The sequence below is a fragment of the Cupressus sempervirens genome, chromosome 8, assembly GCF_028749045.1.
Source record: "Cupressus sempervirens isolate cs-2001-9-10 chromosome 8, ASM2874904v1, whole genome shotgun sequence".
In the NCBI taxonomy this organism is placed as follows: domain Eukaryota; kingdom Viridiplantae; phylum Streptophyta; class Pinopsida; order Cupressales; family Cupressaceae; genus Cupressus; species Cupressus sempervirens.
The window spans coordinates 581,711,014-581,738,300 of NC_143125.1; the positions used below are offsets into that span (position 1 = coordinate 581,711,014).

The following is a 27,287-nucleotide window of genomic DNA, read 5'->3' on the forward strand; positions in this document are numbered from 1 at the left end:
TCCGAAATCTCCTTTGACGCTCTGTCTGCTGAGCCAAAATTAAATTTTCCTGCACAATGCGTATGTCATCCTTTTCCTTCAACTTATTCTTATTCTTGTTCAAATGATTCGGCATTTAATTCATATCCACCTGCTTGCATACTAGGTACATCGGGCAACGGCGCCAAATGTTTTCCGCATAGGTTAATTAAGAAACGCACACAGACAATGAATACCAACAACAAACAGCAAAACTCTTCTTATTATTTGCATATGCCAAACAGTACATTATGTTTTCATCGTCCAATATCCTCACAATGCTTTCCGAAGGGGTTATAAATACTTTTCGAAGAACTTTCCCCAAGGAGTTCGTCGGCCCCATACAACATGTCGCTACAACTATTTTCCCGTCAGCTATATAACAGGACTTTTTCCAAAGGGACCCGTCAGCCAATACACAATTTCTACCAACAACAAAATTGATTACATTGACAACATCTGTGTGAGAAGGCATTTGACCCTCTCCCCTGTCCACCAAATCTGCTTCTTGAGTTTGGTCTCCTGCACCACCTTGTTCAATATGGCTGCTTGTCTCTCCTTGCTGCCTTTGTGATCATACTCTTCCTCCAAAATTGCCTCTACCTCTCAAGTTCCTTCCTCTATCTCTGCCTTGTTATTTTGTCTCCATTTTATCTTTTCCCCAGACTTGATTGCTAAATTGTAGCATTATCCTTGGTGTGGTTAGACTCAACTCATCTTGGGTGTTATACCTTGAGCCATTGAGATACCTTGCCACCATTTCGTCATCATCCTCTTCATGCCTTATCCTTGTGCTCAACTTATAGAGCTTTCATGTATGCTTGCACACCCATCTCCTTTGCTTTTAAAATTTTAAGCCTCCTATACAACTAGACATTGTACTCATTTGGCAAGAGCTTCCCCTTGAGCTTTGGCACTATCTTGTCCTAAGAGGCTATTATAGACTTTCCTTTCTTCCTCCTATCAGTTTGTCCAGTGTCCCACCAAAGTGGGGCACATCCATCCAATTTAGATTTTGCCACCTTCAACTTCTGATCCTCTCGTACATCTTCAGATTCAAAATGATTTTCCAATGCTCCTATCCAATCTACGAGTTCCTCTACATCCAACTTTCCTCCATATATGAACAAAATCCACTTTGGCCTTGTGACCATCTCCTTTGATTGCTTTTATAAGCCTAGCCATTGTCAAGTCCTAAGGATGCATCTCCTCCTCAGACCCTTCTTGGGAAAATTCCTGTTCCCCTTGGTCACTTATATCCCTTTTGACCTCATCTCTTCTTTCACTTGATTCTAGGGCTTCAAATCTTGCAACCAACCTTGTCTAACTCTTTAATCTCATTAGCATTCTTTGTCTTCAACTCACTCACTTCCCTTGCAATGGCATTCCCCTCCGGAGGCATTTTGGTTTCGTCTTCTCTTCAACTTTTTCCCTCTTTTAGATCAGACCGCTCTGATACCAATTGATGCATAGCAGAGGTAGTTATGGCTTCAGTAATACCATAATTCACAATTGCAAAGGTTTTCATATAGCCAATGCAAACTCCTTTATGGTGAATTTCACTTCCTAAGGCCCAATCTTCCTAGTAGCCCTTCAAAACAAGGTTTTCCAGCATATCTTACATGGCCTCCCCAATCTTGTAAATTTGTATACCTTTTGAGATAGCCTTTATGCCCCTCTTCAGCATATCAAAAACTTGGATAGGGTTGATTTGGAACATGCCCTTCAATAATTGATTGGTAATCAGAAATTTTGCCTAGTCAGGCCAAGACTAATTGCTGATTACCTATGCTTGCTTTGTAAAAGTGGCCTAATTAGGCCTAATTGTGGATTACCAATCAATTATTGAAGGACATGTTCAAAAACAACCCCATCCAAGTTTTTGATACATTGAAGAGGGGCATAAAGGGTATCTCAAAATGTAAACAGTTTTCAAGATTGGGCAGGCCATGGAAGATATGTTGGAAAACCTTTTTTTGTAGGTCTACTAGGAAGACAAGGCCTTAGGAAGTGAAATTCACCATAAAGGAGTTTGGAGTTTGCATTGAATTTTGAAAACCTTCATAACTATGAGTTATGGTATCACTGAAGCCATAACCTCCCCTGCTTTGCATAAATACAGAACTTTCATCAATTGGAGGACTCATCATCTTTTAAGAAACCATTTGTCTACCTATGCAAAACACACCTATTAAATGGAGATATCAGACTAAGGCATCACCACATTGGCCTCTAGCACCTTCCCCCTACTCCTGAAAACTTAGGGAACTTAAAATTCATTCACAACTCTTCCATTCCATAATTTGTAGATTTTTCCACTAGTGGAATGGGCCTCAAAACATATTTTAATGATCCAAACCCTCACACCTAGAGTTTTAGACCCTGTCATAGCAAAATGCTTCAAAAATGCACAAAAGTTAATGAAGAGTTTTAGACCAAAACCAAAAGAACGGTATTTCAATTCTGCAACCATTACAATCACTTCTAGATCAAAGTTCCTCCATACAAGTCAATATGATGGACAAAAACAACGCTTGAACCATGAAAATGCACAAAATCAATGTTGTTCTTATTGTTTTATCACAACAACCAATCAAATGGTCATTGAAACAACCTATTTACAAGTTTTTACATCCCTCCCAATGGTTACAACTTCCAACCTAACTAAAAGCCAGATGTTGTCCATTATGACAAGTTTACGAGAGAAGTTGCTTTATAACACATACAACTTCAGACAAATGACCCAAGTTGACTTCCTAATGCATCAACTTGACTCAGTCCAATGCAAACTGGTCCAAATGCCCTTATTCCATGACAAAAACATAAATACAAAGTGATTTTGACAAAATGGCCCCATGGAGACACGAATGCACTAAGCACTCCTTCACCAGAGTGTAATTTGCAGTCACTATTCATTCCCTAGAATCGACAATAGTGTGTTCCCATGTCACTATGAACCAAGAACTAGAATAATTATATATATGATATCATCTACCACCTTGTATTTACTGATCCAATTTTTCACAAACAAAAATATTCATGGAATATTCAACCAAGACATGTGACTTTCAATTGGTTGATATCTCCATCAAGGAGCAAGCAATGAGTATCCAAGATAGATTGTCAACTACAATATTTTTCTTGCCCTTAACATATTCTATATCAAAATCGTATGCTTGGGTTTTTCTCACACATTATTATTGTTGAACATTGAGATCTTCATGGTCCAAGAAATATTTTAAACTATTGCAATCAGCCCATACCAAAAATCTTCCACTTACTATGTATTGTATGCCTATTGCCAAAGCTTCACGATGGCAAGCATTTCCTTGTCCTAGATGGAATAGATCCACATCACACCCTTGAGTTTTGGTTCTCATATGCAATGGGATTGTCATTCTACATTAAGTTCACCCCAATACCTTCACATAGTGCATCACACTCAAGCACAAAAGGTTGAGTGTAATCAGATAATGCTAGAATACAACAAGTGTTTAACTTTATCTGTGTCTAATCAGATATCTTTTGTTTCTTCTATCCACTTGATACCTCCCTTTTTGGTCAAGTTTGTCGAGGTGCCCCCAGCTAAGAGAAGCTTTTCAAAAATGTTCTATAAAAAACCTTGCAACTCAGTTGTGATCTTGGAGGTGGCAAATCCAAGATTACCTAAATCTTCTCCTAGTGTACTTTTACTGCTTGGACACTAATGGTGCGCCCTAACTACTAAATCTCGGTAATCACAAACTAGCATTTTGAAGCATTAGCGAATAGAACTGAGCTTCCATGATGCCTAATCCAAATGCCTTAGATGCTCCTCCCAAGTATTTTGTAGATGAGAATATCATCAAGAAGACCAACAGATATCTTTGCATATGTTTGTTGGTCATACGAGAATGAAAAGTCACAGTGGCATTGGAAAAGCCATAGGGCAAAACCAAAAAACTCACGATGCACATAGTGATACAGGTAAACAGTTTTGTGAATATCTTCTTCATTCATATGAATCTGATGATATTTGGACTGAAGATCAATTTTGGAGTAGAATGATGAATGTAGCTCGACCACCAATCCATTGATCCTAGGAATTGGGTATATGTTCTTAATTGTCTTCTTGTTTAGAGTCTGATAATTGATGCACACTTTTCATGTCATATCAATGCATAATTTCTTTTCGTGCAAGTCATTGTGAGCTTCATTATCCTATGTCTCGCTTTGGCCATTCTTTATGTAAGGATTTTTCGCTTTTGTCACAAACTGTCACTTTGAAGCATTAGTAAATTGAACCGAGCTTCCATGATGACCAGTCCAAATGCCTTAGATGCTCCTCCCAAGTTTTTTTGTAGATGAGAATATCATCAAGAAGACGAACAAATATCTTTGCATAGATTTGTTGAATATATAGTTCATACCAGATTGAAAAGTCACAGGGGCATTCGAAAAGCCAAAGGGCAAAAACCAAAAACTCATGATGCCCATAGTGACACAGGAAAAAAGTTTGTGAATATCTTCTTCATTCATATGAATCTGATGATATTTGGACTGTAGATCAATTTCGAAGTAGACTGATCCATGTAGCTCAACCAGCAATTCATTGATCCTGGGAATTGGGTATTTGTTCTTAATTGTTTTCTTGTTTAGAGTTTGATAATCGATGCACACTTTTCATGACCAGTCGATGCATAATTTCTTCCTTTGCAAGTCATTGTGAGCTTCACTATCCTATTTGTCTTGCTTTGGCCACTCTTTATGAAAGGATTTTTTCGCTTTTGTCTTTTTGATATGAAGATTCCTTGGATGGAATTTTATTCTTATGAGTAGGAAAATCCATATTTCTTACCTTCTTCACTTCTTCCTGAAGTGTGTTAGGACTGAGGGCTTAAACCCATCGGCTTAGAGGGATTGATAACCCATCCATGAATAAAACAAGGAGCCTTGTTTCAGCATTATTAGCTACCAAAACAAAACATCTATAATTTACAAATTTAAGCATCAACTGATCCCCATTGCTTGAGCTATGTTAGTTCCTTGAAATGAAAATCAAGGTCTTTTTTATTGAACCTTTCTATGAGTTGCTCCACAAATTCTACATAAGAAGTAATCTATCCATGCCCATGGTGACTATCCCATGTATCACTACCATTCATGTTGTGATCCGTCGAGGATTTTCCAAGATTTTATGTGATGATGGCGAATGGGTTTAGGATGAAATGCAACAAGAGGGTAGCACAAATGAGCATTGGGAGTGATGGCTACACCATCCCCAATGATTTCTATATGACTGGGATTACTGATTTTGATATCATATTAGGAATTCAATGGTCGCATTACCTTGGTTGATATATTCAAGATTTCCAGTAGATGGAGTTGGAGTTCATGGTGGATGGAAAGAAGATAATACTCAAGCCTTTCGTTGATGAAGCACCAAAGGTAGCATCAACAAGGATGATGAAAACTACAAACAATCATGATGTAAGTGGGCAACCATACCAATTGATTTTCCAAGGTATGGATATGGTATTTATGCAAGAAACTTTTTTGGTATGTTGTTTTACATTGAGTTTCCTATCTCTTATGCATCAATTGGTGGTAGCTTGGAGTAGGTGAGATAGATGAGTTTACAACCTATTACTGATCAATTTTTTGTTTCTATTATGGCTATGCAATTGTGTAATTATGATGAGATATTATTGGTAGGGGAAGTGATAAGTGATAATTACAACTTTCTTATGAAGAGTTCCAAAATTTGGGATCCATTGATCTACAGAATAGTGGGAATACTTGGGTGACAATGTTGCAGGTTTCAACCATGATGATTGCATCAGAATAAACTTAAAAAGCAGTAAAGTGCTATAGTGCTGTTATATATCTGTTGTGTGATCCTGGTAGAGCAGCAAATTTGGTACTCTTTATCGTGGTAGAATGTTTATTTTTTGCTATTGTGTGCATTGAATTTGTAGGAGTGTTCCTGATTTGTGTTTTGATTGCAGAAAACTGGTAAATTTCTTTTAATGTTCTTCTCACATTTAATTGATTATCTTTTCTATTTTAAAAATATATTTAAATTACAATATAACAATACCATTAGTAATTAGTAAAAATAAAGATAATCTGAAATCTTTTAACTAAAACAAATCATATCTATGATCCAAATCAGAAATTACCTTGTTATTGAGCATTGGTGACTTGGGAGAAAACCACGTTTCTTGATTCTCTGATTGACAATGTACAAAGCATGAATTAATAAACATGCCTCCTGCTTTAGATTCCTTAGAGTTTTCCAAAGCATCAAGCATCTGCATCCTATACCCTGTTTTCCAAAGATATCAAATAAACATTATCAATAAGTAAGATGCATCAACATATCCTAGCATATTTTGCATGTTATGGATTTCTATCATACTTCCAGAAGCATTTTTATTGATAAATCACGTTATCATTTTGCTTGTGGTATGTTGCCTCAGATCCATGATTCAATCCTTCACAGGAAGCTCAAAATTCAATGTATTTTGATTTTCATACTCCAAAAAGAAACTAATGTTGAAATTGAGTCAATATTACAGCACATACAAGTTTACCATCCAATTATTTTGAGGTACATAAATCTTAAACTAGGGTGCATTTGTTGGCATAGAAAATGAACACTCTTGGAGTAAATATTTTATTTAAGATAATATTCCTTATTTTCCTTTCTTTGCAAACATCTGTGATCTTAACACAAGATAAAATGCAGATTCAAAATTGTATCTTGCTATATAATATTATAAATAGATTTCAACAAGGTAAAAATAAGCATTATGCTTGTTAGTTAGATTGAATCAACAGTTTCTTCTATTAACTGGATCCGCATTATATTGCGGCCATATATTGTTTACTGTATTTTATGTTTTGAGAGATTCTAGTCATGGTGCATGTAATGTCCCCTTTCTAGCATTCATTGCATGATGTTGTCGTTAGCCTATTTCCCCACAGTCCCGTAGGCTAACTAGGACATTAAAGGGGGCTTAGAGGCCATTTGGCCTAGACAGTTTCAGTTGCAGGTCTTTCTGAGGGGTTCTGAGGCAACTTTGGGCATACTTACTATTTATAGTAAGTCATCTTGGACATGGCCAGACATTCAGTCACAGTGGTATGTCGATGGTAATTGTTTAAAATCGACAGGAAGACTTATTTATCATTGATAAGATTTGTTATGCATTGATAAAGCCATTTTATAAAGTTAAATTTAAATATTTAACTTTATTAATGCATAGACTATAGTTTGTGGGAAATATTTAAATTAAAAGAGTTCCCTTTATTTTTATAACACATTGGAGACATAAGGTACATAAAGGGAGTTATGTTTTATCCCACATTGAGAAAACGAAGGATTGAGCTCTTGTGAGAACACTATAAAAGAAATGGAAGAGCTTTTTTTTTGTATGCTTGGATGAAGATTAATGTTATATTGCTGGATATCTGATTATCGGGCTTGGAGGACGGAATCCCTCCTTGCTAGCATTCTCTTCGCTGTTGGAAGACACAGTCAGGAGGATCAAGGGTGTTTTCACTTCAGGAAACACACTGGGTTTCATTTGGGGTGTTTGCATAAAGAAATTTAAAAGGGTTTGAGGTGCAGATCTGAAGTTAGTTATTGCTATAGTGCCGCATGAACAGTATTTTGCTACAGTCGGCATGAACAGTATTTTGCTACAGTACGGCGTGAACAGTGTTGGTATCAAGTTTACTTGTTTTTCCGGCTGATTAGAAGTTTGGAGGGCTGGCCGACTACATCTGCAAAATACTATGACAACTAATTCCAAGTTTCTTCTTTCAAATTTTGATATTTTGCATAATAATTGTTGAATACAAGTCTGAATAGTTGTTGCAGCCTTTAAGGCAGCTGTAAGTGCACATCTACATTTAAAAATCACCCTTTATTAGCAGATTGAAAGAGTTTCCAGATTTTTCATATACTATTGAATGTGTGCCAAGTGTTTGTGAAAATGTTATGATGTGTATTATGCATTTTAATGTCACTTTATAGTTGTTCGTAAATCTACTCATTGGAAAGCAATTTATTGAGGAAATCAGCTTTATGAGTTTGCATACAAAGTGTTTGACAATATTCCTTAAGTTAAATTTCTGCAAGTCAAAGTTCAAATCAGGGGAGGATATTACAGTGGTATCAGAGCTATAAGTCCTGCCATCCTGTGGAGGTCTTATAGAAAATTTGGAACTGGCAGATAGAGGGGAAAGTGTTTGATGAAATGTCAAAACACTAAAATCAGAGCATTTATGTTTGAGCATGCGACAGGGGCCTTATAATTTCCGCAATACCAGAGCAAGACAAAGTAGGAGTTTAGACCTGCAAAGCAAACAATCTAGTTCATCCGTACAGGGGGGTATAGAATCCAGTCATACTGACACAGCAGAGGTATTCTTTGATCAAGACAGCAATATGGGTGACTGAGATGACAGGAATACAAGATTAGGTGGAGGCAGGAATGCCGGTCCAGAGCCTGGAGAGGAAAGATTCTTACAGTTATTAGAGACCTTGGTACAGGGTCAGCGAGTAGCAGAACAAAGGGCATAGGAACAGAATCAGAGATTGGATCTTATGATGCAGATGATGGCTCGTCAAATGGGGTTGAATGCTAACATGGGTGGAGGAAATAATCAGAATGGAAATGATCAGGATGGGACACATAATGGAGATGAACAAGTTGGGAACAATTTCGGTCATGCACCCCAGCGAGCTAGGACAGTGAGTTCAAGGCCCATGATTCCTACATTTCCTCCTAGAGCTCCAAAGTAGCTCGTACCAGAGCCCTAGATTACTGATATACAGGACCAGTTGAGGAGAGATTGGGAAGCCGGAGGGCCAGATTTTACTGCTGCAATTACCTTTAGGGAGTATATGGATGTGCGGATGAAACATATGCCACGTGGACATGATAGGAACCAAAGCTATGAGCTACGGAAGAAAGTAGGGAGACTTGAGTTAACATATTATGATGGCTCAGGAAAGTCTACAGCAAGAGCTTGGGTTCAAAAGCTTGACACATACTTTCAATTGAACCCTATGCCCGAGGAAGAAGCTATTAAGTATGCAGCAATTCATCTAGATGGGTTAGCACACGAGTGGTGGCATCATGGTATGGTCACTATGGGACATGCACACATTACCTCATATGTGGAGTTTACAGAGAGGCTGATTGAACGTTTTGATAGGAAGGATCCAAAACTCCATTTCAAGGAGTTAGCTCAGCTTAAACAGTGGGGATCATTGGAAACATACATTTCAGAGTTTCAGAAACTTGCAGTGTTAGTAACAGATGTATCTGAACAGAGGATACTAGTTCTATTTATGGATGGGTTAGCTGATCCGTTGAGAGGGTGGATTAAAGCTCTCAACCCTCCCACTTTGCAGGAAGCCATTAAGAAAGCTCGTGACATGGATTCCTCTTCATCTTCAAAAAATAAATTCCAGGCAAAGAGTTTCCCTTCAAGGAAAGATAAGGACAGGAAACCTTTTCATAAAGAGGTTCAGCCAACTAAGGAGGAAAGTAAGAGGTTGGACAATGAGACACTTAATGATCTCAGGAAGAAGAAGCTTTGTTTTCATTGCAGGGAGCCTTGAGATTTGTCACATAAGTGTCCATTGAAAGCAAAAGCTAAGCAGATGGAGTACTTTTCAGCCGAAGAGTCAGTAGATGGAGATTCAGAGCAGTCATCCGAATCAGATGGAGATGATGATAGTTCTTCACAGGAGGAAGCACACGGTAATAGCACGATAGCTCAGTTGTCAAGTATACAAGAGGCCGTCACTTTCAGAGTTAGGGGAACCTTGGATGGACAGAGAGTTGTGGCACTCATTGATACAAGGGCGACACATAACTTCATTGATGAGAAGTTTGTGACACGCAGAGGGCTACATACAGAGGAGCATAGGGGATTTAAGGTGATGGTTGCCGATGGCTTCAAAATTGAATGTACCAAGAAAATCTCCAACTTGCAGCTTCGTTTGGGAGATTATGACATGACAGGAGATTTCTTTGTGGTCAACATTGGTGATCGGGATATGGTGCTTGGGATGAACTGGATGAAGTCTCTGGTAGAGTTTACATTTAACCTTGAGAAAATGGAAATGAGGTTTGAGGCAAATGGTAAGAAGATAGTGCTCAGAGGTTTGTCAGATGGGAGACTTCGAGTGGTGTCACTCAAGCGGATGCAGAGTTTCTTTAGACATGATCAGGTGCAGTGGGCAGCAGAGTTTAGAGTAATGCCTGAGATGACAAAGCAACATAAACTAGAGTATCCACCTGATGTGCATTAAATAATAACCAAACATACTAAGGTGTTTAGTGAGATACCTCCAGGGAGACCCCCGGATAGGGGAATCGAGCATGTTATTGAATTAGAGGAAGGGGCTAAGCCAGTTATCATCACACCTTACCGCCATCCGAAGAGATATAAGGATGAAATAGAAAAGGCAATTAAGGAGTTGATTGACATGGGGCACATACGGCCAAGCAAAAGTCCTTTCGCTTCTTCAGTAGTATTGGTGAAGAAGAAGGATGGTACAATGAGGATGTGCATTGATTATAGGGAGCTAAACAAGAAGACAATCAAGAACCGATACCCTATCCCGCGCATCGATGAGCTTATTGATGAATTGCATGGTGCATGCTACCTCTCCAAGATTGATTTGAGATCCGGCTACCATCAGATATGGGTTAGAGAGGTGGATGTGGAGAAGACAGCTTTTAGATGCCACTATGGACATTTTGAGTTCTTAGTCATGCCCTTTGGGTTGACAAATGCCCCTGCCACTTTCCAGTCCTGTATGAATAAAGTGTTCAGAGATCAGTTGAGGAAGTTTGTGTTGATATTTTTTGATGATATACTGATATACAACCGTACTTGGGAGGAACATTTGAAGCATATTGATACAGTGCTCAGTATTCTATAGAGGGAGTCATTATATGCCAAGATGAGTAAATGTGAGTTTGGGATGACAGAGTTGCTCTATCTAGGGCATATTATTAGTGCAGGAAGTGTTCGGGTTGACCCAGACAAGATCAGGGCCATTCTGGATTGGCCACCACCGAGGAACACTTCACAACTCAAGGGATTTCTCGGGCTTTGTGGGTTCTACCGCAGATTTGTGAAGGGATTTTCACAGATAGCAGCACCACTTACAGATTTGACACGAAAAGATAGTTTCAAGGGGTCAGAGAGGGCTCAGGATTGTTTTGACAGGTTTAAGGAGCTGATGAGTACATGTCCTGTTTTAGCCATTCCAGATTTCACTAGGCCTTTTGAGCTACAGTGTGATGCCTCGGGAGAGGGCATAGGAGCTATTCTCATGCAAGACAAACATCCCATCGCATATGAGAGTAGAAAATTACGAGGTATGGAGAGAACCTACAACATCTACGACAAAGAGATGCTAGCAATCATGCACGCGCTAGCTAAGTTCAGGCAGTACTTAGTGGGAAGCCGATTCACAGTAAAAACAGATCATAATAGCTTGAAACATTTCCTTGGACAGAAGGACCTTAATGACAGGCAACAGAAATGGGTGAATAAATTACAGGCCTATGATTTCGACATAGCCTATGTCAAAGGGAAGGAAAATATTGTTGCAGATGCTTTATCTAGAAGGCCTCATTTGCTTGCTGTTGGGATAGTCATGGATGATTGGAGAGAGATGATCTTGGCAAAATATGCTAAGGATAGTTGGGCATCTAGCATTATTGAGGGAGCTATTCAAGATAGTCGATACAGTGTCGTAAATGATCTGATCATCTACAAGGAAAGGATTTATTTAGTACCCGGGTCTGCTATGAAGCAGAAGATTTTGAGGGCATTTCATGATTCACCAATGGCAGGACATCCCAGATTCTTTAAGACATATCGGCAGGTGAGAGAGCGCTTCACTTGGAAAGGACTCAAAGCAGAGGTGCTTCAGTTTGTTAGGGAATGCCCTGTGTGTCAGCAGAACAAACAGGAACATTCTTTTCCGGGTGGTTTACTACAGCCCCTACCCATACCAGGGAAGAAGTGGGATAGCATTTCCATGGATTTTATCACAGGCCTCCCCAAGGCACAGGGTCGGGATTGTATCTTTGTTGTTGTAGATAGATTGACGAAATTTGCACATTTCTTTGCAATTTCGTCTACATATTCAGTAGCACAAACAGCAGAACTATTTTTTCGAGAGGTATTCAGACTACATGGGATACCACGGAGCATAGTCAGTGACAAAGACAGCAGATTTATGAGCCACTTTTGGCAGGAGTTGTTCAGGTTATGTGGAACAGAGCTCACTCCGAGTACCAGCTACCACCCCCAAACTGATGGGCAGACAGAGATAGGGAACAAATGGGTTGAGGGGTACCTTCGAAACTACATTGCAGGAGAGCAGAAGGCTTGGGTGAAGTGGCTACATCTAGGGGAGTACTGCTATAATACCTCTTTCCATATGTCTATTCAAATGTCCCCTTTTATGGCACTGTACGGGTATGATGCTCCTAATTTTTTGGATTTGTTATTTGGGGACAGCAGGGTACCTAAGGCCAAGGATACTTTGCAGGAGTGTCAGGACATTATGCAATCCTTGAAGGAAAATTTGCAAAAGGCACAAAATCAGTAGAAGCAATATGCTGATCAGCACAGGGTTGAGAGGTCTTTTGAGGTGGGAGATATGGTGTACCTCATGTTACAGCCATATAGAAGAGTGGAGCAGAGAAATTGAAACCACGCTACTATGGACCGTTCAAAGTAATCAGGAGAGTGGGCGAAGTAGCTTATGAGTTGGAGTTGCTTGCAGACAGTAAAGTGCATAATGTGTTCCATAAGTCACGCCTTAAGAAGGCATTGGGTCACAATGTGGTGCCTTCAGTAGTATTGCCACCTCTTGATGATGAGGGAAAGCTTATCTTGGTTCCCGAGGCCATACTTGACTCCAGGGAGAGGGTGCTTCGTAGGAGGACTATCAGGGAGTATCTAGTGAAGTGGAGGAACCTACCTGTCGAGGATGCTACTTGGGAAAATGAGCAGATATTGCAGCATCCAGAGCTGAAATTGCTTTGAGGACAAGCAATTTTGGGAAGGGCGGACTGTAATGTCCGCTTTCTAGCATTCATAGCATGATGTTGTCGTTAGCCTATTTCCCCACAGTCCCGTAGGCTAACTAGGACATTAAAGGGGCTTAGAGGCCATTTGGCCTAGACAGTTTCAGTTGCAGGTCTTTCTGAGGGGTTTTGAGACAACTTTGGGCATACTTACTATTTATAGTAAGTCATCTTGGACATGGCCGGACATTCAGTCACAGTGGTATGTCGATGGTAATTGTTTAAAATCGACAGGAAGACTTATTTATCATTGATAAGATTTGTTATGCATTGATAAAGCCATTTTATAAAGTTAAATTTAAATATTTAACTTTATTAATGCATAGACTATAGTTTGTGGAAAATATTTAAATTAAAAGAGTTCCCTTTATTTTTATAACACATTGGAAACATAAGGTACATAAAGGGAGTTATGTTTTATCCCACATTGAGAAAACGAAGGATTGAGCTCTTGTGAGAACACTATAAAAGAAATGGAAGAGCTTTTTTTTTGTATGCTTGGATGAAGATTAATGTTATGTTGTTGGATATCTGATTATCGGGCTTGGAGGACGGAATCCCTCTTTGCTAGCATTCTCTTCACTGTTGGAAGACACAGTCAGGAGGATCAAGGGTGTTTTCACTTCAGGAAATACAGTGGGTTTCATTTGGGGCGTTTGCATAAAGAAATTTAAAAGGGTTTGAGGTGCAGATCTGAAGTTAGTTATTGCTATAGTGCCGCATGAACAGTATTTTGCTACAGTCGGCATGAACAGTATTTTGCTACGGTACGGCGTGAACAGTGTTGGTATCAAGTTTACTTGTTTTTCCGGCTGATTAGAAGTTTGGAGGGCTGGCCAACTACATCTGCAAAATACTACAACAACTAATTCCAGGTTTCTTCTGTCAAATTTTGATATTTTGCATAATAATTGTTGAATACAAGTCTGAATAGTTGTTGCAGCCTTTAAGGCAGCTGTAAGGGCACATCTACATTTAAAAATCACCCTTTATTAGCAGATTGAAAGAGTTTTCAGATTTTTCATATACTATTGAATGTGTGCCAAGTGTTTGTGAAAATGTTATGATGTGTATTATGCATTTTAATGTCACTTCATAGTTGTTCGTAAATCTACTCATTGGAAAGCAATTTATTGAGGAAATCAGCTTTATGAGTTTGCATACAAAGTGTTTGACAATATTCCTTAAGTTAAATTTCTGCAAGTCAAAGTTCAAATCAGGGGAGGATATTACAATGCAGTTAAAGTTCTAAATACGTTCAATGGTACAACACAGAGAATTGAAAACATAGTTGTGAACTACATTTGCACATTTTTATGCAAGGACTATAGTGGTAAGAATCATCTAAAAAATGTAAGGAAACAGGCATTAATGGGAAAACAATATGAAAATAAAATACATTTATATTTCAGTAAGTGGAATTAGAAATTTACATATTTGTTAAATGGAAAGAATGAATAACATATGCAATTATGTGGCACTGTTCACTAAATTTGATTTTGGATTCCAAGCCTAAACATGTCTATCTGGCCTTTAATCCCCCACGGTATTGCCCAAGTATGCATCCTCATGATCAAGTAGGGACTTGGGCATTACCCGCCATGTACTCTAGGGGACTTTTAGGGAAGATGGCCCAAAATATGTTCAAAGAAATATTTTAACCTCAAATATCAGCAAACACAATCAGAGAAGAAATTTCCAACTTCCTTATCATTTGAAACTACAAACAAAACAAAAATGTTTGTTTTCTTAACTTAGCCAATGGTTTGGAGCATTAGAATATTTCAAAGAGCTCTCTAATAAGTGTTACACAGATATTTTTAGCATGTATCAAGGACATCCAACATTCTACATAAAAAAAATAATTAAGTTTTATTTTGCATTTTCACAATATAATTTCTCAGTGTCCAAATTCCTTTAAAATTTTCCAAGTTGTTATTTAAATTTTTAATGTTTTGTGGGGCAATATGTTGCTTTTTTGAGCTATAGTTCCATGTATCCTTGGAATTGGGGGATAAGGGAATGAGTCAAGTTGTTATTTAATTTTTTAATGTTTAAATCTTAAGCACAGCAATGAAAATATTTGTACTTGAAAAAAAGTTAATAAGAAATAATAGATGAAACTTTGAAATATTAAGCACATTGCATTGAACAACAAAAAATGCTGAATACAAAATATCAATTTATTTACTCAAAATGATTAATAATATTATAAATTAAAACACAATCAGCCAATGGTCCAGCACCAATGAAAACCAACAATGTATGTATCACATCATCATCTACTAGTGCTGACTACTTTGACTCAATCAAACTATTGGATTCTCCTTTTCCATAACTATGTTACGACACTTCCTCTTCCTCTTGTTCTTCTTCTCACTCTTTCTAATGCTTACACTAAATTAATGAAAATTTCTCTCTTGTAGCTTGTGATTTGCGACCTTGCTTGATGCTATCGAAACTTAATGGTGATTTAGAGTGAGCTTGGAATCTTAATGTATAGTAGTTCTTTTGCATCATTCCACCCCTACATTTTTACTTCTTATTTCTTTCTTTTTAATACCTTTACATTTTCTAATTGGCTAAATCCTAGAGTAGGAAAGGTGAGAACATACGGTGTTTTGACCACACACTACCTATGATGCATGCAACATAATGGATGGAGACACTGTAATGCTCCCAATTTAGGTTCCCTAGGAGTGCAATACTCGACTTTCTAAGTTTGTGTCAACATGTTTAGAAGGGTGATTTGATACTACTGTTGATGCGAGTTTTGTACCACTTACATAACATATTAGCAACTGAACATTTGATACGAAGTATCAAATGTGCAATTCCTCTCTTGAAAAGTTATTACTCATGAAGACATAAGCAATAGCTCCAATGTTCCTTACACCGTTGGATACTCGCTCAATTTTATCGATGTGATTCGCTGATAATCACGTAGGCCGCCTTACATAAATTGTTGAGGATGACTTGGACTTTAGTAATTAATACGTCATTAAATTTGGATTTTGGCTAACCAAAAGCCATTTTTTCAATATTAAATTACTAAATTCATTAAAAACTTAAAAGTTTTCAAGGCAATTAATCCAATTAAAGCCATTTTTTTGCAATTTTCTACCAAATCAATTTTGCCAAGCTAAAATAAAAATAAAATAAAATTGCATCTAGAACCAAAAATCAATTTTTTGCAATTTTACTCAACAAAGTTAAAAATTTTCACCAAAGAAAAATTTGAGATTTTCCAAAAACTTAAGTCTAAAAAATTTCTCGTTTGAAAATTATCCAAATTTACAGAGTTAAAACCAAATTTTCAAAAGAAAACGTCTAAGTGCAAAATTCACAACTTTATCCTGCCAAGTTGAAATTAACTTAGAAAATTATTCGGCCTAAGGATAAAATTGATAGCTCTGGAAAATCAAGTTAAGAAAATCGGGTGAACATAAGCTAAGCCTCCCCATATCTGTCCTGAAGGTGCCAAGGCGCGACATTTTCAAAACTCAAAAATTTTGGGCAATCCAAAAATTTGTCGAGGTGATTTAAAAGAAAAAGGGGGTCCCCAAGATTTGGGGCGATGTGTGAAAACCTCACAACATTTGGCAACTCCACGCGTGAAATGTTCCTGAACGTTTCAAGAATAAAACAACTTAGAACAAAAAATCTTAGGATGGTTTATCCAAAAACCTACTTAAGGACAAGCACTCAACGAGGGAAAGAACTCTCAAGTTGGACCTAAGCTTTTTGACCATAAGTTACTCATGTGTGTGCAAATGATTTATTCCCCGCTCAACAAGAACTTGATAATCTCTTAGATCCTTTGAACTTAGCTGTTATAATATCCTTACTTCAAAAACAACCTGGATAGAGCTCCGCTGCCAGTCAGGCGTCTATAGCCCCGACGGAGTTATCGCTGCGGCACCACAATCATGGTTCTACCTTTAGTGATTATTTTTATAGCACCGATAGAGATGATTGCACACCCTTGAACCAAATTTCATCTTTATTTTCACTTTGATACTGTTTACCGTACTGGTAAAGAAATGAACGCATACAGACAATGGAACAGAATAGCAGAATTATATTCGCATATGCCAGACATACATAATGCTTCATAAGATGAATGATAGCAGATAGAAGATGATTTACAATGATCCCAGACGGGATATAACTACTACCCGCCAAACCTTCCCGAAGGAGTCTGTCGGCCACAAAGATTATGTCCGCTACAAACTATTTACTCGTCAGCTACAAAATACAAAACACTGACGACAATCATTTTGTCGGCTACAAAAACAGCGCTGGGACCATCCAATCGGCTGACACCATCCCCCCCAAAAAGAAAAGTCGTCTCCGGACGACAATTACAAAATATCTGAAACAAATTAACAAACAAAATACATTAACAGAGTGACTACAACAAAAATCTGCTTCTGTCACATCACTTCCACATTCATCCAGTTACATTTGTAGCCTCTGCTAACACAATACTATCTCCTCAAGTTGACCTTGATAGCCACATGTGCTGCTTTCTCTGTTTTCAATTCCTCGGTACCCTGAGCCAAGTGTCGTTGCACTGCCTCCAACTGGATGATTAGCTCCTCCCGAGCTCTCTATGCATCCACCAAGACAGCCTCTCGGCCAACACCTACTCCCAGTGCTTCTGGTGCACAGACAATCCATCCCTACAACAACTTCAACTCTTCTCAACTGGTCAGACTCCCATGACTGATATCCGCAATGATTGGGGGTCCACCGGCGAGGTCCTGGGGCACTCCGGAACCCACACAAAACTGCATGGAACACACTATTTTTGCCATTTTCTGCCGATTCCAGACTCTTTGGTAACCACTGCTACTTCCCCTTTCGTTCAGCATCGTCTGCTACTCATTCCGAACAACTTGAATCTGTCGTCATTTTTTTTTTTTTTTTTTTAAAGTTTTTAAATCAATAGCTCCTCACTTCTGACTGCTTCCATGGCTTCCAAGCTTACACACACCTCTTTCCCCCTCCTGTATTCCAATCCTCCAACTAAAATTTTCCAGTCCGCCACACACCTTTCCCACTGCTGACTCAAACCCTCACGCAAAGCCAAAGCTGCCACTTGCTAGATTGACAACATGCACATGCTCCCTTCTAGCGTGTGTTCCGTATCCAGATCAAACCGTCGCCCGAGCCGAAAAATCTGTTGGAATAATAAACGCCAATCCTTCAACCTCCAAGAAAAAAACCTCCTTCCCAAAAAATACAATTGCTTATCTCAACCCCACACTGCAAACTGCCATCCGGCGCCACAAAAAACCATAAACCATAACACTGCGGGAGATTGCTTAACACTGGCGGGAGACTGTTTTACGGGCGGCAAAAATTATTGAAAAAGAAGCCCACAAAAATGAGAAATCCGCGGGGTCGCAACAAGGCCTATAACAGGAAAAGAGCAGCGGACCGGGAGGCTTGGCTCTGAGGGAAGAGGAATCGAAGTCCGCAGAAGACAATCACCTAGAGGAAACCCAATCTGCAACAAAAAAAAATCACGTTACGCGCAAAAAACCATTGCCCAGAACACCGTGGACGATTGCCTTACACGCACAGAATATTGCATAAAAACTCTGCGGGCGGAATACAGTGGGAAAGGGCCTCGCGTGCACCTCCTGAGAAATCAGAGTGCTTAAGAAAGAATCCGCGGGTGAACAACCAAAAAAAAAACTCCATGGAGAATTCTGTTTTAGCACGCAGAAGAATTAAAAAAATGCCGTGGAACAGTCCGCGGATAGCTGCCCGCGGGACTTTTTCTTCTTCTTTTTTTTTTTTCAATTTTTTTTTTTTAAATTTATTTATTTTGACAAAAATAAAATAAAATAGAAAGACAGCATCTCAATTTTGCCTCCAAGCGTCGCCATTCTGCAACGACGACGGAGTCAGCTGGCCATTCTGTGATAGCAACGGAGTCTTCCTGACACCATATATTTGCAATTTAAATCCGTTGACTACTGGAGGCACCTCTTGCTCGTCCAATGTCTCCAATTTTATCACTCGATTGTCGCCGACCTCCCGGGTCTAATATGGTCCAACCCATCTTGCCTTAAACCTTTCCTGTTTGATTTCATCTCGACCGTCGTGCTTGAGTACCAACTGCCCTAGCGAAAACTTGTTGAGTTTGAGATGTTTGTCATGCCACGCCTTATGTCCGTTCTGTGTTACCTCCGTCGCCCACTATGCCTGCGGTCGTTGCACATATAGCTTATTTCCTTGCTGTCGGTACCCTTTAAGTAATTTTATGGTGCGATGCGTTCTTTTCCTCTTATGCGGTCTGTTCACCGTGTACCGGACGATGGAATTTTTCTTTTTTCTGGATCTGTATTGTATGTCCTTCCCTTCTTCAGTTGTAACCTCCTTTGCGTCATTTGCTTCTCTATATTCCTCCAGACACTCATTTTCCTCCTTTTTCTCACCTTCGTCGACCTTTAGCATATTACAACTCGGAAACAATTTGTAGTCTTCTATCTGCTAGTGGTAAAGACCATTCACCGAGTCTTGGTCGTCATCATTTGATCCTCCTAGTGTCAATACTCCTTCGTCGTTTGGTACCATTCTCTTCTTTCCTTCATCATCACTTTCGTCGTCACCTTCTGAATCTGACGATGCTGCCTCCTCGCCGACCATTTGTGTGTGCAGGTCAATTGTGAATCTTTTGCCTCCGTCCTCCATTGATAGGGTATTTCGTTTCCAATCATGTTTTACTTTTGCTTGCACCAACCAAGTTCGTCCCAGAATAGCATCATATCCTTTTCTTTTCAATGAAATGACTACGAAATCCAATAAAAATGGTTGCGTTCCAATAGTTACTGGTTGCGCTTTCAAGATTCCCAACGGTTTGATTCCATGTTGGTTTGCCGTGAGCAACTGAAATGTAGGTGGCCACAACGTCGGCTTTCCTAACTTCTTCCAAGTGTCCTCTGGCAACACATTCATGCCGGACCCTTCGTCGACAATTGTGTCTTTTAGAACCTTTCCCAAAATTCCCATCTCGACGACCGCCGGATGCCGTCCGGATGTGAGTGCTAGCAGCATTGGGTCTGTTGTCATCACTTCCCTATTGTCCCTTCTTGTGTCCTCCGTCGCTTTCGAAAACAGTGTATGATTCAGAATGGCCGTCCATAACTGGGGCATTGTGAGGAGGTCACTTATCTTGACCGGTATCTCTGTTTGTAAGATCTGTCGTACAATGTTTTGTTCTGCAAAGTTCCTTGCCAAGGTGCCGGTGATGTCCTTCAACTGAGATGTCCCTGCCGACAATGCCTTTCCAATTTCCGCCTGCGCTTCCCCCAATTTTCTCTTTTCCTCTGCTTGCCTCCGTGTAATTGCCAAAACCTCCTCTACATCCGTGCTGACAGTGATCAAGTTTACTCCAAACTTTGGACACTTGGAATCTTCATGATCGCCAGGTCCGCACCATCTGCATAATAATTTCGGTGTGTTTTCTGTTGTACAATCCCTCGCAAAATGACTCCACAAATTACATGCTCGGCATTGAACAATCGACCGCCCGTTTGCATCATACTGAGTTCGACTTCGACTCCCATTATTATTGTTATTATTTGTATTGTTGTTGTTATTTTGCCTTCTGCTATTATTCCTGTATCCTCCGGATGTAGCACCGGCGGTATTTGTGTTTCCGCTACTATCCGACGGGGAAGCCTCCTGTGTGAGAAGCACCTACGGAGATCCTCTTTTCTTCATGTTAAAGGGGCATTCTTTTGTCAAATGGCCCATGATCTGACAAATGTCACAAAATTGATTCTTTGGACACGATCCTTTAGTATGACCATCGGTCTTACACTCCGTGCACCACAGTTCACTGCCTTTTGGCTCCTTTTGCATGTTTTTAAACTCTTTCATCATGCGAACCATATACTTCTGTAGGACACGAACCTTCTTGCTGCTGCCTTCGTCGTCGTTGCTATCATCTCCGGCAGGCTCGTCGTCATCAAAATCAGCGGAGCTAGTTTTCTTCTTCTTTGTCTTCTGTTCACTTTCAAGGTCCAGTGCTCTGTTATATTCGTCCACATATGACAATGGTGGCACAATTTTCATTTTCCTTCGCAACTTTGAGCGTAGGCCATTCACGAACCATCTTTTCTGCAATCCGTCCGCCGACTTGCTTTCCATTTTAGTCTTTTAATCTCCTGGCGTAGACGCGGACAGTTTCGTGCTTCCCTTGTTTGGTATTGAAAATCTCTGCTACGATTTCATTATCATCCCACAAGAGTTTAAATTCTGCTAGGAACTCCTTTTTAATGTTATCCTAGCTATTTAGCTTTTGTGGATCTGTATCCGAAAACCAATCAATCACCACACCTCGTAGGGTTGCCAGAAATTGCCTGACCTATTCGTTGGCACTGTGATTCCATTATCCCGCCAAATCGTCTCACATGTCTTACAATGTCGAATGGGGTCGGCTGTACCATCGCCCTCAAACTTCGGCAACTTTTCTTTGGGTCCCGCCATCAGAATTGAATTTGGTAGAGAGGCGTTACTGGGTCCTGTGACAGTGGCGCTGTTTACTCCAACATCGGCGGTTTGCACTCCCACACCGGCAGTCTAAACTCCCACACCGACGGTCTGCACTCCCACACCGGAGGTGTCGACAACTGCGAACCTTGGTGAAGAAGAAGGATCTTCTGAAGTTGTTTCCTGTGGAAGTCTCTCCTGGACAAAGAGGTCACTCCATGCTCGTGCTCCCTTAGCACTGCGAGCCGTGCGAGTTGATGCTCTTTTGTCTGAATTTTCTTCCCTCGGCAAACACAAATTCAAGAACTCCTCCCGTGCTTCTTCCACCAATTCCACCCACTGCCGAGTCTCCTCCAACAATTCTTTGGCGCTCCGATTTCCGTCGGCGTTCGGCTTGCTGTGCCAGAATTAAATTTTCTTGCGCAGTACGGATTCCATCTTTTCCCTTGACCTTATTCCGATCCTTGTTAAGCTGATTTGGCATTAATCTTCATTCCTCCCACCTTCCAGATTCATAAGGCAACGACGCCAAATGTTTACTGTACTGGTAAAGAAATGAAGCATACAGACAATGGAACAGAATAGCAGAATTATATTCGCATATGCTAGACATACATTATGCTTCATAAGATGAATGATAGAAGATAGAAGATGATTTACAATGATCCCAGACAGGATATAAATACTATCCGCCGAACCTTCCCGAAGGAGTTCGTTGGCCACAAAGATTATGTCCGCTACAAACTATTTACCCGTCGGCTACAAAATACAAAACACCGACGACAATCATTCCGTTGGCTACAGAAACACCGCAGGGACCATCCAGTCGGCTGACAAATACTGCTTTTTCTCTTTTCTTATGATATTTTCTCTTTTCTTTCTTTTCTTTTCAATCTTCTGTTTGGTTTGTAGGCAATGAAGCTTGCGGAGGGTTTGGAAGACCACAGTGTTGTTGAAGCAGGTGTATGATTTTTACTGAGTCAATTTCTCTTTGAGACATGAAGAACTTAGAGCAATTAAGTGTGAGTAGAATGTTGTAACTGTGTCAAAGATAGCTCAAGAACCTCTATCGAGTTAAACCCAAATTTAGTACCAGTCCTACCATAGAACAACGACTAAACACATCCTTAAATCTCTGAACCTTGTTAAATGTATTCGAGAAATGAACAAGGCAAACTCTGTTTTGTCACAAAAAATGTAAAATCTACACACCTTGCCCATGAGTGACAATATGGACCCCCTTTTTGCGCTTGCAAAGGCCCAAAACCAAAATTGCTCCAACTAAGGGAAGAGTAAAAGATCTCAAGTCAAATGAGTTGGTACAAATCAAACTCGAGCTCCCTCACAACACCTAAACTAAACAACTGAAAGAAAACTACTCTAAACAACTGAAAGGGAAACTACTCTAAACCCTTGGGCCAAATGGTCCAAGACAAACTCTATTCTAAAGAACTGAAAGCAAACTAAACTACTAACTGAAAGAAAACCTATTCTAACTATGTACAAAAGGGCTCTGGGTGGAGTCCTAGGCTTGGAAATAATGCTTGAGGAATTGTCCATTGACAGGCAATGGGACATCCTCACCAGCGTCTTTAGTCTAAATGCATTATCCCTGATGATCTCAGATATCTGGAAAGGACCCTTCCATAGTTTGTCAAATTTGTCATGTTGTCCCTTCCTTTCATGGGCTTTGTCCCAATTTAAGACCAAGTCTGAAATCCTAAAGGCCTTATTTTGTGGTCTCCTATCAAACCAACGTTTCACTACCCCTTGATGTTTTGCAAATTTATCTAGGGCTTCATCTCTCTTCTCATCCAATTGCATCAGTTGAGTCAACCTAGCCTGGACTCGGTCTTCATTCTCATCATAGTGCTCCTGTATGAACCTCAAAGTTGGAATTTTCAATTGGATCGGGAATACAACATCTTGTCCATAAACCAAATGATAAGGTGTGTTTCCTATGGACTCTTTCACTCTAGTTCTATCCACCCACAAGGCGTATCTCAGTTGCCTATGCCAATCTTTTGGATTCCTGTCTAAGAGTTTTCCAATCACGGTCAGAAGGTTCTTATTTGTAGATTCTGCTAGGCCATTACCCTGGGGATAATATCCTGATGAAAAATTTTAAAATAACCCCATGGTCAAATGCCCAAGTATGAAATTTCAAAGAAGTAGAAGCAGAACCATTATCGCAAACAAAAGCAGAAGGACAACCAAACTTGGTGGTGATCTTTTCCTCTAAGAACTTAATGACGATCTTAGCAATACAATTCTTGAAAGCTTGGGCTTCTGACCACTGAGTACAGTAGTCAGTTGCGGTTAGAATATACCTGTGTTGTGCTGAGGAAGGTGGATTGATGGGACCAATGAAGTCAAGTCCCCACATTGCGAAAGGTCTCACCTCAATGGTTGGCCGCAAAGGCATCGCTGGGTTTCTCTGTCTCTTCGCCGCAGTTTGGCAAACATGACAAGTCTTCACATGCTCATGAGTGTCTTTGAACAAAGTTGGCCAATAGTATCCGGCTCTTAGTATCCAATGTACTGTGGCCAAATCTGATCCATGTCCTGTTCCCCATTTGTCATGAAAATGTTCTAAACTGTTCCTTGCTTCTTTCTTTCCAACGCATCTCAAATATACCCCTTCATGATTCCTCTTGTACAATACCGCTCCTTGTAGCATGTATTTTCTGCTCTTAAATCTGAGCGCTCATTTTTGCATTGGGTTCAAATGTGAAGGACATTGGTGATTTAAAAGATAGTTGATTATGTCTTAGTACCATTCATTGGGATGTATCTCCTCCAACTCATAAACTTGCTGTACAAGTCCAGGTCCTTCTGATGCCATGGTCTGCGCTAATTGTTGTCCTCTGACTAGTTTCATTGGTTGGATCTCTATGTCATATTTCTGAATAATGGCGACCCACTTGCCTCTTCTTTCTCCAAGTTCGCTTTGCATTAACAAAGTCTTTACTGCTATGTCTGGCACCATTGCGTGTACTTTGCTTCTCAAGATGTAATGCCTGAATTTCTTTACGGCTTTCACTAAGGCATAGGCTTGTTTCTCCACATTTAAGTAGTTCAATTCGGCCTCCCTGAAAGGTGCACTCATGAACACAATTGGATGCTCTTCACCTTCCTTATTCCTCTGTGTTAGAATGGCTGCACATGCATGGTCAGAGGAAAAAGAATATATGTTGAATGGCCTCTCATAATCCGAGCTTACCAGGACCGGTGCATTGATAATAGCATGTTTTATTTCCTCAAATGCCCTTTTTGCTGCTGGAGTCCAATCTACTTTTGCATCCTTCTTCAACATGTCATTCATCGGTTTCACAATCTCATCAAACACAGATATGAACTTCCTTACGAAGTTGATCTTTCCAAAGAAAGATTTGAGCTCTTTCTTGCTACCTGGTACGCCAAGTTTGGAAATTGCTTCCACCCTTTCTGGATCTATCATTATACCCTTTTTTGAAATCACATGTACCAGAAGCTTCCCTTTGGTAACTCCAAACATACATTTCTTTGGATTCAAAGAGATCCCAAACCTTTTACATCTTGTGAAAACTTTCCTTAAGTCCATTATGTGATCCTCTCTGTTCTTTGAAAATACCGTTATGTCATCCATGTAAATGATAATGCATTTATCTTTTAAGTCCTTGAAGGCATAGTCCATAGCTCTTTGAAATGTTGCGTCGGCATTAATCAAGCCAAAAGGCATCCTTCTATATGCAAATGTTCCCCATTTCGTGGTGAATGCCGTTTTCAATCTGTCTTCTTCTTCAACCATCACTTGATTGTATCCTGAGTATCCATCCATAAATGACATCATTTTAGCTCCGTTTACAATCTGCAAAACCTCGTCTAATGATGGCAATGGGTAATTCTCCTTTTCTGATGCTCTATTCAAGTTTCTGAAATCCACACACAACCTTATTTCTCCGTTCTTTCTGACTGGGACAAGATTGGTGAACCACATTGAGTGTCTCACCACGAAGATGATTCGTGCATCGAGCAGCTTTTTCACTTCTTGATATATCAATGGTTCTAACAAAGGGTTGACCGGCCTTTGTCGCTGCCTGAATGGCTTACTCCTTGCCTTTCGTGGAATCGTGTGTGTAATGATGGTGGGGTCATATGTCTTCAAATCCTCATATCCCCAGGCAATCACGTCAAGGAATTCCCTCATCAAATTCAAGATGTCTGCTTTCTCCTTAGGTGTACAAACTTTTCCAATGTGGACAATCTTGGGACAATATTCTCTTCCCAAATTAACCTTTTCACACTCATCACCTCCTGTAGGTTGATACTGCGTTTTGTGGAATTGGTCCATGTCAAATATTCTTTCTAGTTCAATCATTCCTTTTGGAATAGTGTTGGTCTTTAGGCTCATAATTCCTTCGGTGTCAATCTCCGCTTCTTCATCCACTTCGCCATCTATGATCTGTGCTGTGAGGATATCTGAATTGGTCAAGAATTTAAGAATATGTCTATCATCTTCGAACACTTGGAAATTCTTGACGTTGTCTGGTACTGATGGAACTGATGCCAATTCCACTCAAAACTTCTTCAAGCCATCCAACTTTATTGGTGCTAGCGAGCTTGCAGTCTGTGCGAGGGCATTTGCACCTAATTGTATGCTCTATAGCCGAACTTGATGTTGAAGGCATCAAAGCTTTCTATCAAATCCCAGACTTGGTTTCTATAATTTTTTAACCTTCTATCATGGCAGGTGAATTTTTGCTTTATCTATTCAATTATTAAATGAGTCCCCTAGTACATGAATTATTTTGGCACCTTTCTTAATAGCACACAAGAAGCCTAGAATCAATGCTTCATATTCTGCCATGTTGTTGGTGCATGGGAATTGCAATCTGTGTGCCTCCAAATATGTTGCCCCTGTTGGGCTGACTAACTCGAACCCGGCTCTGGCTCCTTGCTTGGTTTTGGAGCCATCGAACCTTAAGGTCCATACTCCATTTCTTTCTAAATACTTCTCCTCTTGTAAATTCTTTGACTTATCTAATTCATCATTTTCTCTCATTTCTTCATCTGGCAGTGTAACTTGGTTCTTCTTTTCTCCTATCACGCTACTTTCAGCTTCCTCTACTCGTTGAATCTCAACTTTCTGTTTGCCATGTTGATTCTCATGTTTTAGGGCCCCTGGGATCCTCTTTTCCACTTTTCTAATGCCACTGTACACAAAGAGCAAGATAATTCTGAGTGGAATGCATTGTGAATTTTGCACTAGTTGGGTAATAATAAGTCTCTTATTGGCGTTTGGTCACCCAACTCCATCCCTTGTTACACAGTTCTAGTCACGAAATTCTTGAAGTTTTCAAACATGGCTTCGCCCTCATCGGACGAAGCATCTGGATCTGACTCAATCAGGATCTTGGTGGAATCCTTTCCTTCGCTCATGATGTTCATAGTCAATACTTCTACTTTCTTTGGTCTGTAGGTGCTCATATTTGTTTCCACGAACAATATTTCATTTTGTTTGTCCTTTTCTGTGATCGTCAATCTCAACCTCGGCGTACTGTCGATTCTGATTTGATTGGCTAGTCCCCTCCATGTGAGCCACATGTGAGAAAAGTCCATTGCCATATATCCATTTAATCTTCTAGCCCAATCTCTACC

The 27,287-nt window shown here is 39.8% G+C and overlaps 1 protein-coding gene across 3 annotated transcripts in view; it reads right to left on the bottom strand.

Annotated features, from left to right (window-relative positions):
- Window positions 1–27,287, bottom strand: part of LOC149543762 (pectin acetylesterase 3-like) — a 228,460-nt gene that overhangs the window by 32,549 nt on the left and 168,624 nt on the right. For 2 of the 3 annotated variants that reach the window (XM_089798455.1, XM_089798454.1), the window contains exon 11: window positions 6,180–6,325. In XM_089798455.1, the coding sequence (XP_089654581.1) occupies window positions 6,180–6,325 (146 nt within the window). Of the gene's footprint in view, window positions 1–6,179; window positions 6,326–27,287 lie in introns of those variants that run through there. The other variant, XM_089798456.1, reaches the window with a different exon arrangement.